Source organism: Lissotriton vulgaris, chromosome 4_1 (genome assembly GCF_964263255.1).
Source record: "Lissotriton vulgaris chromosome 4_1, aLisVul1.2, whole genome shotgun sequence".
NCBI lineage: Eukaryota > Metazoa > Chordata > Amphibia > Caudata > Salamandridae > Lissotriton > Lissotriton vulgaris.
In genome coordinates, this window is record NC_141691.1 from 47,968,111 (window position 1) to 47,983,866 (window position 15,756).

The 15,756-nt window shown below is 46.7% G+C and overlaps 1 protein-coding gene across 7 annotated transcripts in view; it reads left to right on the forward strand.

Moving 5' to 3' along the window:
* MED12 (mediator complex subunit 12) overlaps positions 1-13,487 on the forward strand; it is an 820,436-nt gene extending 806,949 nt beyond the window's left edge. For all 7 annotated transcript variants that reach the window (XM_086918278.1, XM_086918283.1, XM_086918279.1 and 4 more), the window contains exon 43: positions 13,040-13,487. In XM_086918278.1, the coding sequence (XP_086774404.1) occupies positions 13,040-13,083 (44 nt within the window). In that variant the 3' untranslated portion in view covers positions 13,084-13,487. The remainder of the gene's footprint in view (positions 1-13,039) is intronic.
* The last annotated feature ends 2,269 nt before the right edge of the window (positions 13,488-15,756 follow it).

Below are 15,756 nucleotides of genomic sequence, written 5' to 3' on the forward strand. Positions count from 1 at the left end.
AAATGGAACTACCCGTTGAGGGTCAGAAGAGAGTTTGTGGTGAGGAGTTTGCATATGTTGAAAAGATAAGATCAAGGAGGAATCCAGGTGGGAAACTGCAGGGGTGAGCTGCAAGTGGGTGACGCTGTTACTGCGGCTGTAGTAGCTGACAGTGTAGGACAGACTGAGACATTTAGGTTGTTAAGTCAAGGTGAGATTTAGATTTGTGCTAGTCCTTTCCATGCTGGTAGAAGAGTGATTGGTGTTTAAGTGGTCCGGATAGAACCTGTTGGGGGTTGAAGAATTGTGTTAAATGCTACACTGATGCAATTGTTTGTCCCTTGATTCGGGAAACTTGGGGCCTGTAGAGAATGGTCCAGTCATGTTAAAGTAATAGTAGAGCAACTGTGTCCGTATTCATGCCGCAACTGTGTCAGTATTCATGCCTCCCTGGGAAGGAGTGCCAGTCTCAAGAGAATCCATGAAAGGTGCAGTTACTGATATAAGTAATTGTTCAATGCATGTAAGCTGTAGATCACATGCTTTGCATACTCCTGCCATCTAGTGTTGGGTCCAGATGTTTGCAAGTTGTTTTTCTTCGAAGAAGTCTTTCCAGTCACACTGTAAGGTGACTCCTCCTTTCGGTGCTAGTGCACATGGGCATCGACTCCATTGTTAGATTGTTGTTTTTCGGGCATGAATTACTGCACTCCGGTCTGAAGCTGTTCTTCGGGTTCCCCTTGGTGTGCAATTCTCTATACCTGCATCGGTATTGTTTCGTATGCGTATCCTACTTCTCCGCATATCGTGTCGCTCTAAGGCAAACTTTATTTTGATCAGAAGACTCGTACAAGGCCGTCGGGCCTAACCACGTCGGTCCACCTCGCAGTCGATAGATCGGACTCAATTCAAAATCTGGCCTCAGTGCCATGCAAAGTATCCGCTCACTGACTTGCATGAAGTGTGAGACTTGTGCTTGTCTCTGGAGCACAAGGAAAAAGATGGCGACGCTAGCAGATGGTTTCGATCCAAGAAGACTCTATGCGATCTTGGGGCTCGACGTCGTGAAAAGCAGAGTCAAAACATTGAATACACGTCAGATATCTACGGTGAAGGTTCCAAACATGAAGAATTCGATGCACAAGGGGCCTAAGAGGAACAGAAAGAGCAGGTCTTATCTGTACCTAAATTGGACTCGGAGATGGAAGAGGACATGCTGCAGGGTCAAGGTTTCACCAGTACCGAATACCCATTGTCCCGAAATCCAATTCCACTTAAGCAAAAGCAAAAGGCTTCGGTCCCACCTCTTTATCTGAGCCACGGTCGGCACCGAGACGATGTTTCCGACGCCCAGTCTCTCACCTCGACACTGAGGGAGGTGGGGGTGTGTGTAGGCTTTTGTTTCTTCTGTGGTGTTTTTGTTCTCTCTGGTTTTATAAAAGGCAGCATCGACTCCCGACTTGGTTGCACCACTTGGCTGACAGTCCGCCCTCGCCGGGTCGCCCTCCGGGTTGTAGACCTTGTGGCTGTGTTTCTGTGCTGTTTTTCTACGCCCTGCCAGCCGGTGGATGTAGGCAGCCTGGCTGTGTTCACTGCTATATGTCTGCTGAATGAAAATTGTTTGATTCTAAAAGGTTATTCCATCCCAGTACCGAAATACTCTGCACCAAAACCGAAAGATGCTCCTCCGAAGTCGCAGGATCCAATTCTTGACTTACCAGCCCCCAACTCGTATCCTAAGCAAAAGGAACTTTACATGAATCCTGAAACAGGACATCATCTTCTCAAACTGCCTCACAAACCCAAACCTAAGTCAGAGGACCTACATTATAAGATTCCTTTAAAGAAGACAAATGTCTGTACTAACTCTTCGCCCCCTCCTCTTACACCATGTTCCCCTACACCTTCACCAACTTCTCCAGTATTGGAACATTTACTTATTCCACCACACATTTCTCCATCCTCACAGCCTGATGATGAGAGGGATATTCAGCTACCTGTAGATCCTTGGAAAGACCATACTATTGATCCACCTACAGATAACGATCCAGACCTTTACCCTGCAAAGACTTCCCCTCTTGACGACAATGTAGGTTATTTCGAGTTGATTGCCAGGGCTGCACAATATCATGGGGTGCAACTACATGAAGAAGCCTTAGAAGAGCATTTCTTGTTTGAAACCCAGTCTAGTACACACAGATCTAGTCCGAGTCTTCCCATGCTCAAAGGCTTGATGAGACATGCCGATGACATCTTCAAAGACCCTGTCCATGCTCGCATTCTGACTCCCAGAATAGATAAAAAGTATAAGCCTGCCCCTTCTGATCCACCCTTCATTAAAGGACAGTTACCCCTACACTCACTTGTTGTCTCTAATGCCCGTAAACGGACCATTCACAAACCTCTGGGGACGCCCCCCCCAGACAAAGAGACAAAGTTAATAGGCATCTCTGGCACATTGCTAACACCCAGGCCCTCTTAGCCAGGTATGATAGAGCGCACTGGGACGAAATGGAGCAATTGCTCCAATATCTGCCAGATGAGCAAAAAAACTAAAGCACCGGATTTAGTACAAGAGGGAAAGCTTATCTCCAGTTCCTCTCTTAGATGCACTTTAGATGCTGCTGACACCGCAGCTCTAGAGATTAACACCAGTGTGCTACTAAGGAGACAGGTATGGTTAAGGATTTCTGGGTTCAAACCTGAAGTCCAGCAGTTCATCTTAAATACTCCATTTGATAAAGAGCATCTTTTCGGGCCTGAAGTTTATCAGGCTCTAGAGAAGATGAAAAAGACACTGAGGTAGCTAAGTCTTTGGGAGCCGTCCAGTCTTCTTCAAACCGGGGTTCTTTTCATCGCACCTTTTACAGCGGGGGTCCAAGACTACATTCTCGGACACCATTGTTTCCTCCTACAAGGGCAACAATTAATCTTAATCCACTGGAGGTTTCTTGAGAGGAGGATATTGAGGGAACAATGGCAAAGGCAGAGGAAAGGGTTGCACCCCGTAACTCCCCTTTCACTAACAAACAGTGACTTAACTACCCTTCCCCGATCATTTAACACCTGTGGGGGGACGTCTTCTACAATTCCTCCCTTTTTAAGCAATCTATAACAACAGACAGAATGGTTATTGCCTGGAGCTTACTACCAATCCTCCAAACATTCCACCTTGTTCTCACAAATTGTCACCAGAACACTTGCACCTCCTCAAACAGGAAGCCCAGTCTCTCTTGCTAAAATGAGCCATAGAGCCTGTACCGTTACAATATCAAGGGTCAGGCATATACTCCCTGTATTTTCTAATTCCCAGAAAGGTTCGCTCGTTAAGACCTTTTCTCGACCTCAGAGAACGGAACCACATACTATCAGAACATTTCCACATGGTGACACTTCAACAAGTGCTCCCACTGCTACAAAAGGGTGGCTTTATGTCTACTCGGGACTTAAAAGACGCTTATTTTCACATTCCAATTCACCCCCCTCATCTCAAATATCTCAGTTTTGTGATAGCGAATCAACATTACCATTTCAAAGTACTACCTTTTGGAGTTACCTCTGCTCCCAGAGTATTTACCAAATACCTAGCAGTAGTCTCAGTACATCTAAGAAGACAGCATATCCAGGTCTTCCCCTATCTGGACGACTGGCTCATCAAAGCCAGAACCTACCACAAGTGTCTCCAACACAATCAAGCCACAATTCATTTATTACACCAGCTAGAGTTTACAGTGATTGCGCTGAAGTCTCACCTGCAGCCTTCAAACACAAAGACTTAGTTGGGATCCACCGTAGACACTCAAACAGCTCTAGCCTTTCCCAGTGTAGACAGAATTCACAGTATTCAGTCTCTTCTCACTCAGTTTCAACCCAACCACTCATTCCCAGCCAGAGTTTTCATGCAACTACTGGAAATGATGGCCTCTTGCATCATAATCGTACCCCATGCAAGACTTCACATGCATCCCCTTCAAGGATGTTTAGCAGGTCAGTGGAACCAGTCGCAGGGCCAGTTGACTAATCTAGTGTTGGCAGACGGCCGCACTCATCGCTTTCTGCAGTGGTGGAACACACAAAATGTATCCAAAGGGCGGCCCCTCATTGACCCTGTATTACAGACTGTGCTAACAGCAGACACATCGTTCACTGGTTGGGGAGCTCAATTACAGGATCACACAATCCATGGATTGTGGAGTCTAAAGCACAAAAATCCCCATATAAATTACCTAGAGCTACTAGTGGAGAAGTGTGGCTCAGGGGTTAGAGGCGGCAGACCTGGAGCTTGAGTTCGGCCCTGGGCCAGGGTTCAATTCCCCGCCTCGGCGGGTCTTGGGCTCAATAATTCCACAGACTCGATAATTCTCGCTCCGGTGCCTTCTCGACTCACGGGTTCACACTCTGCGACTCTGGGCAATAGCTTGCTTAATCTCCACATCGGCCCCTCGCGGTGGGATGCCTGGCTTTCACCTTGTGGATACCCTGCCAGGGTTATCTCACAGGGGAATACCAGGACGGGTTCCCTAAGCAAGCGCGGAGATGCCCCAGGGTAAGTCATGCGCTATATAAGCTTCATACATTTACATTTACATTTACTAGCAGTCTTACTAACGTGCAAAGCCTTTCAAATTCAATTTGTAGGCAAAGCTGTACTAGGAGTGGGTATTCCTCAGATAGACCTGTTCGCCAGAGCAGAAAACGCAAAATTCCCTAGCTTCGCCTCCAGGTTCCCACACCCGCTCTCCAAAGGCAATGCCCTGTGGATGAACTGGTCAGGAATATTTTCCTACGTCGTTCTGCCTCTCCCACTCATTCCACTGGTAGTTCGGAAGCTCAGGCAACCATCCCTCACACTGATTCTCATAGCTCCAACATGGGCACATCAACCCTGGTTCACTACCCTGCTGGAACTATCAATATTTCCACACCGAAAGCTGCATCTCAACTCCAGTCTCCTCACTCAAAGCCACGGAGAAATCAGGCATCCAAATCCCAAAGAAATCAACCTGGTGATCTGGATCCTGAAGTCAGAGTTTGGATGTTTACAATTACCACCAGACTGTATGAATATCCTAAAAGAAGCTAGAAAGCCTACTACTAGGGCATGTTATGCAGCAAATTGGAAACAATTTGCTATCTATTGTTACAATAAAATATCAATCCTCTTGATGCTTCTTTACAAATCATCATCTGTTACTTGTTACATTTACAGCAATCTGGACTAGCCCACACATCCATTCACTTACATCTAGCAGCAGAAGCTGCATACTTACAAAACAGACAACTCTTATCTCTATTCAGAGTACCAGTGATTAAAGCCTGTATGGAAGGATTAAAAAGAATGATACCACCAAGAGTCCCACCTGCACCAGCGTGGAACTTAAACATAGTCCTTACAAAGCTCATGGAAGGTTGCTTTCCTCATCGTAGTAACATCACTGAGGAGACTTCGTGAATTCCAGGTATTAACTATACAAGATCCTTTCTTTCAGCTTGACAGGGACAAAGTGGTTCTTCGCCCCAATCCTACCTTTCTCCTTAAAGTAGTTTCTGCCTTTCATATCAATCAGGTGAGTAGCCTATGATCTTTTCTCAACCTGATTCTGTGGCAGAGCAAGCTCTACACACCCTTGATGTAGAAGAGCTCTACTTTATTATTTTGAAAGAACAAAAGAATTTTGTAAAAAAAAGCTACTCTTTGTTGCTTTCTCTCCACCACGCAAAGGCAATCCCATATCTAAATCAGGCATTACAAGATGGATTGTAAAATGTATCCAAACAAGTTATACGAAAGCAAAAAGAACTTTGTTAATACACCCTAGAGCGCATTCCACTCGCAAAATAGGGGCTACTATGGCCTTCATAGGGAATATTCCCTAGCTGATATCTGTAAGGCAGCAGCATGATCTACTCCGCACACATTCATCAAACACTATTGTGTAAATGTACTAGCAAGGCAACAAGCTAATGTAGGCGAAGCAGTACTTAGAACACTGGTTCAAACACTACACCAACTACAGATTAGCCACCGCTTTGGGAGTATACTGCTGTATAGTCTATGCAAAGCATATGAAATACAGCTCACATGCCTCAGGTAATGTTACTTACCCAATAAGCAACTGTTCTTGGCATGTAGAGCTGTAGATTCACACGCGCCCACCCGCCTCCCCGATCTCCTTTAGTTGTTGCAGTTTCTCAGTTTATATACATACCCATGGACATCTCTAATCTACACTTACTCTGCAGTAAAACAATCTAACAATGGAGTCGATTCCCATGTGCACTATCACCGATAGGAGGAGTCACCATACAACGTGACTGGAAGACTTCTTCGAAGAAAAACACCTTATAAACATCCAGGCCCAACACTAGATGGCAGGAGTATGCAAAGCATGTGAATCTACAGCTCTACATGCCAAGAACAGATGTTTACTGGGTAAATAACAGTTTGAGGCATGTGGGCTGCTGAATTCATATCTGTGCATAGATCGCCGCTTAGTTTTGGGTCCGGGTCATTGCACATTGTTGTCCTGGAGTCTTCGAAGTATCACGAGATAGGTGACTCCCCCCTCGGACTACAGTGCGCATGGGCATCCTCTCCATCCCCAGATTGTTTTTCTCCGCCATTGGGTTCGGATGTACTTTCCTACTCTCCAAGTTCGGAATCGAAAAACTTCTTTAAAGGCCAAAAGGCCTTCGGATACCGTCGGTACTGTTAAGCGCTCGGTGCCAATACACTTTTAACATCTCGGTTGCACTCCAGTCGTCGAATCGGGCCGTGAGGCCTTCTCGACACCACGTGGACCGACAGTCGATGGAACAAAGTCCCTTCAAGTACTGCCCTCAGTGCAGCTCGAAGTTCCCGCACACAGACAAGCATCCTGTGTGCAACAAATGCCTGTCTCCAGATCAGAAGGATAGTTACCAGGCCTGTGCCTAGTTCCGTTCGAAAAAGACTATTCGCAATCGACGGGCGGCGAGGCTAGAGATGCAACGATCGGCGCCAGAGCCCGATAACATCTTCGGGGACGAAGAAGATCTACAGAGCGCCGAAGACTCAGAACGGGACGACGAACAATACTCTGAGCCCGACTCCGAATATTCCCCCGAAGAGGAAGAAATCGTCGATCTCGAAGAATATGATCAGGACATCGTAGCAGTTGACGACGACTCCGATGACGGCGAGGGGCGAACCGTGAGTACACCGCCCCATATAAACCCCTACACCTCTATCAGAGACTAGGGTCAAGGCATCGCCAGCAGGCCTTAGCCAAGACCAACAATCTCGTTCTACAGCCCCGCCATCTCGCCCGGCTAAGAACATATCAAAAGAGCCCTCTGAGACACGTCATGCAACATCGGTTCCATCGAAACCGAAAGTAGTCGACAATACAGTCTTCGGGCCGAATTACGTTGACCCGAAGGTATCGAAGCCTAAAGGCGTCGACCCGAAGGCCACAGTACCATCGAAATCGAAAGCCGTCGAGCCGACATCAAAGACAAAAGGAGTCGAGCTCCAAGCCAAATGCCATCGAGCCAACATCGAAGCCAAAGCACGTCGAACCGACACAAAAACACGTCGAATCGAGCAAATCAGCCTCAAATATCAACATCGGGAACAAACAAGTCGACGACAAGACAAGGCCTACGCCCAAACCTATTGTCGAACCGAAATCAAAACCAAAGGTGGACGAAAAGAAATCGGTCGAGCCGAAGCCCATCGACCGAAAAAGGGCATCGACCCGAAACAGCAGGCTCCAAAACAACATCAAAAGACTGTTGAACCGACAACGTCGCTCGGTCCGAAAAAAGTTGTGAAGCCAACAAAAGACGTTCAACCAACAAAACCGGTTGAAAAACAACCAAAGGCAATACAAACACCTAAAACAGTCGAGGTACCAAAGACCATCGACCCGAAAAAAGGCAAAGGCTGTCACACCAAAACCAAAAACTGTCAAAGAGGAGCTTCTTCACCCAGATCCCTCCACAGACAGCCAGTCAAAAATCTACATTGATCCAATAACTGGTAAAGTGACTGTCTACACTAAAAAGAAAAGGCCTCTACCAACTGAAGGCTTTTCCAAATAGCTCTAAAGAAGAAGAGACTGTGCTACCTCTCCTATCCTTTTTCAACCTATCACTCCTGCTATGCCTACTACTCCTTATTCTCCAACACGCTCTGATTACAACCCTGATGACGATCAGGACGTAGATGTAGGTTTTGGTTACCCACAAAACCCAGATACAGAGCCAGACACACAGCCATGGGGTACAGGAGGGGAACCAGACACTGAAGGGATTCTGCCCATTTCAGACCCTGCAGTATACCCTACTAAGCCATCACCCACAGAGGATACAGTAGCATTTAATTCTCTGTTGGATAGAGCAGCAACCTACCACAATGTAGAAATGCGCTCTGATGCTATAGAGGAAGACTTCCTATTTGATACTCTTACAACATCTGAGAGACACGTTAAAACACTCCCAATGCTAAAAGGGGTGTTAAAACACGCAGGTGACATTTTTAAGGACACTGCTAGAGCCCGGGTCATAAACCCAAGGATCGAGAAAAAATACAGAGCTGCACCTATAGATCCCACATACATCAAGGGACAGCTGCCCCTAGATTCCTTAGTAGTGTCAAACGCACGTAAGCGTGCAAACTCACAGACTACTGGTGAGGCTGCACCTCCGGACAGGAATCTAAGATATTTGAAGCATCAGGCAAGAGAGTAGCGGCTCAGGCAGCAAAATCCTGGAGAATAGGCATTGCTGGCCAGATATGATAGGGCGCACTATGACAGTTTGGAAGAAATCTTACAACACTTGCCTGATCCCTACAAACAGCAGGCAGATGAACTCATACAAGAAGGAAAGCTCATCACCAATGCATCTATCAAGTGTGCACTAGACGCAGCAGACACAGCTGCCAGATCCATTAATACCAGCGTGCTAATAAGGCGACACGCATGGCTGCGCATACCTGGCTTTAAGAATGAAGTCCAATCTACAATCCTTAATCAGCCAATGAACCCAGATTTTTTATTTGGTCCAGCTGTTGATTCAATTCTGGACAAAATGAAAAAAGATGCAGACACTGCGAAATCCATGGGAGCACTTCAGTCCCAACAACACCAGGGCTCCTTTCGTCGTTCCAATTATAGAGGAGGAGTGCGAGGAACATCACAGCAATCCTCCAACTACAAGACTAACACACAATCCATATATAACAAAAACACCAGTAGGGGTAGTTATAGACGAAACAATACCAAAGGCAGAGGTCGTGGAGGCAATGCAAATAGATCCTCCACTAACACAAAGCAGTGACTTCTTGACACTCCCCCCAGACCACATAACACCAGTCGGGGGAAGAATACAACAATTTCAACAAGTCTGGTTAAACATCAACACTGACAAGTGGGTCAGGCAAATTATCCAACATGGCTATTGCCTAGAGCTCACCTCAACTCCACCCAACATACCACCTGTGCAACGCCCTATGTCACAAGAACATATAACGTTCCTTCAGCAAGAAGTCATCAGTATGCTGCAAAAGGAGGCCATAGAACCAGTCTCACTGCAACATCAGGGAACAGGAGTATACTCCCTATACTTCCTAATTCCAAAGAAGGACGGGTCTCTCAGACCGATCTTGGACCTCAGGCCCCTCAACCTCTACATTCTGTCAGAGCATTTTTACATGCTCACTCTTCAGCAAGTCTTGCCTCTGCTTCGTCAGGGAGACTTCCTAGCAACTTTAGACCTCAAAGACGCATACTTTCATATACCAATACACCCTGCTCACAGAAAGTACTTGAGGTTCGCCATTCAAGGGCAACACTACCAATTCAAGGTCCTGCCATTTGGGGTGACAACAGCTCCAAGAGTGTTCACCAAATGTCTAGCTACAGTAGCGGCACATCTCAGAAGGCAACACATTCATGTGTACCCTTATCTAGACGATTGGCTAATACACACGCCAACAGCCCAGCAATCTGCCAACGACATGTCAAAGACCATACACCTGCTACACAGTTTAGGATTCTCACTAAACTACCCAAAGTCACACCTACAACCCTCCCACGTCCAACAGTACTTGGGAGCGACAATAGATACACTCTCAGCAAAAGCATATCCCAACACAGCCTGAGTCCAGGGAATGCAAACGCTGATACAAATGTTCAGACCCCAACACTCACTACCAGCTCGAGTGTTCATGCAACTAATAGGCATGATGGCCTCATGCATATTTATAGTCCCCCACGCCAGACTACATATGCGTCCTCTGCAAGAATGCCTAGCAAGGCAGTGGAACCAGGCTCACGGGCAATTGAAAGACCTAGTGTTGGTGACCAGTCGTGCATACAACTCTCTGCATTGGTGGAATCCACAAAACCTTTGCAAAGGTCGACTGTTCCAAGAGCCTGTCCCACAAATAGTGTTTACAGCGGATGCATCCCCGCTAGGATGGGGAGCCCATGTCCTACACTACACAGTGCAGGGACTCTGGACTGAACAGCAAAACAAAATGCATATCAATCTCCTAGAATTGATGGCCATCTTTCTAGCACTAAAAGCTTTCGCGAAACACCTACGCAACAAAGCTGTGTTGATCCGGACGGACAACATGGCAGCTATGTATTACATTCAGAAACAGGGAGGAACCCACTCACCACAGCTGTCGCACCTAGCTCAAGCAATGTGGAAATGGGCTATTCAAAGGAACATCTTTCTCATGGCAGAACACCTCCCAGGCAAGGACAACCAGGTGGCCGACCTCCTAAGCAGGTACAGCCAACAGATGCACGAATGGGAAATTCATCCCAAAGTGCTCCAACCATTCTTCCGGAAGTGGGGACATCCGGAAATAGATCTGTATGCCACAAGCGAAAACGCAAAATGCCAGTACTTTGCCGCCAGGTTCCCACATCCGCAGTCGCAAGGCAATGCAATATGGATGAACTGGTCGGGCAAATTTGCGTACGCTTTTCCCCCAGCTCCACTAATACCACTGGTGGCACGCAAAATGCGCCAACATTCACTAACGTTGATCCTAGTTGCTCCCAAGTGGGCAAGGCAACCATGGTACACAACGTTTCTAGAACTGTCAGTGGTGCCTCATCAAAGACTGCGACTAACACCCAGTCTTCTAACGCATAACCATGGCGAAATCCAACACCCAGATCCCCAACAGCTGAACCTAGCGATCTGGCTCCTGAAATCCTAGAATTTGGGTACCTCAACTTGCCTCCAGACTGCATGAATATCATCAAGGAGGCAAGGAAACCCACTACCAGAGCCTGCTATGCAGCAAAGTGGAAACGTTTCGTCATTTACTGTAATAACAACGACATTAACTTGCTTGATGCTTCCACTCAAAACATCATTTGCTACCTATTGCACCTCCAAAGATGCAATTTAGCTTTTTCTTCCATCAGAATACACCTAGCTGCGTTAGCAGCATATTTGCAAAACAGGCAGCACCTTTCACTGTTCAGGGTGCCAGCAATTAAAGCGTTTATGGAAGGTCTTAAACGCGTAATTCCTCCAAAGCACCCACCTTCACCAGTCTGGAATCTAAACGTTGTCTTAACCAGACTAATGGGCCCACCCTTTGAACCACTGCACTCATGCGAGCTACAGTTTCTTACCTGGAAAGTGGCTTTCCTTATTGCCATCACTTCGCTTCGATGAGTTAGTGAGCTGCAAGCCCTAACTATTCAAGAGCCATTCATTCAGGTACACACAAATAGAGTAGTTCTCAGAACAAACCCTAAATTCATGCCTAAGGTGGTATCACATTTCCATATAAATCAAACTATAGAACCCACAAACAGTAGCGGAAAGGGCCCTGCATACCCTTGACGTCAAAAGGGCTCTGCTATATTACATAGACAGAACCAAAACATTTCGGAAGACAAAACAATTTTGTTGCCTTCTCACCTCAACACAAAGGTAACCCTATCTCAAAATCAGGTATAGCCAGTTGGATGGTTAAGTGCATACAGATATGCTATATAAAGGCAAAACGCACCTTAACAGTTCCCCCTAGAGCGCATTCTACACGCAAGCTAGGGGCATCCATGGCTTTTCTAGGAAATATTCCGTTACACGAAATTTGCAGAGCAGCCACATGGTCAACTACACATACATTTACAAAACACTATTGTGTAGATGTGCATTCAAAACAGAAAGCTGCTGTAGGACAGGCTGTTCTCAAAACTCTTTTCCAGACTGCTGCAGCTGACACAGGCAGCCACCGCGAGGGGAGATACTGCTATACATTCTATGCACAGATATGAATTCAGCAGCCCACATGCCTCGAACGGAATATGCTACTTACCAGTATGCATCTTTTCTTGGCATGTAGGGCTGCTGACATTCACATCGCCCACCCACCTCCCCGGTGCCTGTCACGGCTGCAGCATTCACTCTTTGCATTCTTTCTTTGCATGGACATCTCTTACTGTACTATACTCTATCTCGGCCACAAACAATCTGGGGATGGAGAGGATGCCCATGCGCACTGTAGTTCGAGGGAGGAGCCACCTATCTCGTGATACTTCGAAGACTCTTCCAGGACAACAATGTGCAATCATCCGGACCCAACACTAGGCGGCGATCTATGCACAGATATGAATGTCAGCAGCCCTACATGCCAAGAACAGATGCATACTGGGAAGTAGCATATTCCTTATCCTTTTCATTCCTAGTCCATGAGGGGTTAATATTGAGGTTAAGCTCACCTTCCTTCCCCCTCATCATTTTCATCTTATAAAATAGCACCACTCAGGACTTGATGGGTGCATCAAGGTAAGTGGATCGTGGAAGTGGGTGGAGTCAACCTTTGCCATGCTTCCGCAGTTTGGGATTGTAAGCTTCTTAACCGCTAGAGCACCTACTCACAGTGCTGTGGGAGTCCTTCTCATACGCATGCCCGAAGGACCTAAGACTCCACGAGTTACCAGTGTGAGTAACTTTAATGTCCACATTACTGCAGCAGCCTCAGTTAGCATTGTGACTGTTTTTCTACACTGCATAACTCTGTGTTTTTTCCTGACAGATACACAGCCTCAGCAGAATGCCAACCCGTTTGGACACTACTGAGCTTCGGAGCACGCACCAGGCCGAAGAGGACGCTGCGTTACTGTGAATGCCAGGGTGGCAGCTCATTGCACGGGAGTAGGATGAGTCTCGCCACCGCCTCTACTGCTGCACTTGTCCATGAACTATGTAATATATTTCGGCTCAGCGCCACTGCCTTCCAGTGTGATCAGCGGACGCAATGAGAGGAGCTTTTATTCTTGTAAAAAAGAGACATTTGAATATTTAGTTCCTGCAGATGCCCATGGAGATCACGCTGTGCTTTAGTCCTTCTGCTTTTAATATGTTTTTAGTATTTTGTTAAAATAATTGAGTAAACGTTGTAATATTTTGTACTTTATTTATACAGATGAAAACATGTACTGCACATCTTCTCAACAAATACAAAGAGCTTACTTTGCGCGAAGGAAGAGTGTGCGGAGTGACTTGTTTTCTTGCTAGCTGGTCTGATATAAATCATAATGCCTACAAGGTACCCTCCTACTGCCTGATGCTGCCCCCCCCCCCCTCCCACTGGCCTCAACAGCATCATTCCTCTTTGCATATCCCTTCTGCATCTCCTGTAATACATGATGCTAGACGTGCCCGTGCATTGGGAACATCCATGGCACTATTGAACTGTTGTTCCATAAAGATTCACCTGTGCAGGTAAGATTAGCATATTTATTCCAAATAGATCACTGTGCTGTTGCTTGACCATGTAACAAATGCAAACAAATTTCTCACATCTCATAACCATGTCATGCTGCTAGGTCCAGTAGCAGACTTTCTGATGGATACTTCTAATGAGTACCCCAAGGTGCCAGAGTGGATCTGAAGTGTTTTTTTCTCTGCAAATCCCTTGTGTGCTGGTTAGCGGCATCGTGCTTCTCAAGATCGGTTCCGTCCTACCTTGGAAGTCACATCGGGGTCACTTGAACCACATTTTACGCTCATCAAATATTTTCTGTCTAAACATTTCATTGCGAATCCAGAGCTCACTCCGCCATTTGTGTCACTTGAGAGTAAGGAAATGTCCATAAAATAATGTAGATGTAAATCCAGCATTTGTAAAGCGCACAGCTACCCGGAGGCATCCCGGAGCTGGGGGCCATTGGTAAGATTAAGCGAGCGAATGCCTAGAGTCACATGGTGCTGGGCAGACCCCTGCCCACGGAGCCGGCATACCTCTTCCCAATATATATCTACATTGGGCAAGGGTCCTGTCTCCTGGCAAAACTGAAGGATTTAAAGCCTGCAAAGATTGCCACAAACATATGTTTTGCCAGACACTCCGTGCAGTCTGTATCTGGACTCCTGGTATGACGCAAAATGGTGCGATGACACCACTCGGATGGTCCTAAAGGCCATCTGAGACCACGAGCCCAAACTCTACAGTGCGGAACACTGCAGAAAAGTGCATTTGCTCTGCTCTTGGTCGAAGTCAAGGAATGCAAAATCGTTTTGCACCCAACGCCATTCTCGTGAAAATTTGCCATCCCACTACAAATCTTCAGTTAAGTTGATAATGAAACCTCCGAAATCGAAGCACAACTCTCCTTATTCCCACCACTGGCGCCAAAGGAAGTCACACCGATGTCCGTTTACCCCACCGACTCTGTCCCAATCTCCTTCCATAAAACCGATTTCCCAGCTAGTCTCGATTCTGCTCAAATTCCCACTGCCATCAGCAATGCCACAACAGATACAAGCCTTCAAAGAGACTATCATATTTTTGGTACCCATCCGAATCCATCTGGTATGCCTTCGGGGCCCCAATGACCTGATGAGGCCTCCAGTCTCATTACTGCCAACTGATCCACTCCCAGTACCAACTGTACCTTTCAACCCCTTTCCGGGGTCCGCCTCAACGTTCTCAGCCGGTGCCATGACCCGGGCCAATGCCGCCGATGTCATAGGAAGTCCCTTTAGTCCTGTCTGTGTCAGAAATTAATTGCACTGTAACCTTGGCCGAAGTTTCACTTATCGCAGCCTCAACTCCAATCAGTCTCTGAAACTATGCTTCGTTACCACAAGGTTTTTCAGACCCAGATGATCATGACGACCGCGTAGATGATGATTATCAACTTTATGATGATGAGAGTTTATTATTGAACTGACAAGAGGCCAGTGGTCAGGATACATCCCGGACACTCGCCTCAACTCTCCACCTGCCCTTCCATGGAGGTATCTGCATCTCTTGCTATGGTGTTGGAGGAGGGGTGCAGTGGCAGCTACCTTCAGTAGAGGTCGAAACAAATGTCCTCTCCGAGGTCCTGCAGCCAGAGCAGACCTCCTCAGGTACTCTCGTTCCCTACAACAAAGCCCTCATGAACACCTTACAGGGTAACTGGACAAAACCTTGGTCTTGCCTCTCTGTCAAAGGGCAGAGTGCTAGGAGTCCAGCTCCTGAGACCTCTCTCTCCTCTTCTAGAAACCCACACCGGAAGGTCTTGTGGTACAAGTTTCCACTAATCGGCTGAACCCTAATTCCTTCCCAACCACACCCCCAGACAGCGAGTCCAAACGCTTGGAGGCTTCAGGAAAAGGATGTTCCCCTCTGACAGCCTTACCCTCAGATCCCTAAACTCATGTTGCTTTCTGGGGGCTATTTGCGCATATTGTGGAACACGGTGTAAAGATGCTTCAACGACGTAATGAAGTAAAAGTATTTTATTAGTAGAATACCCTGACACA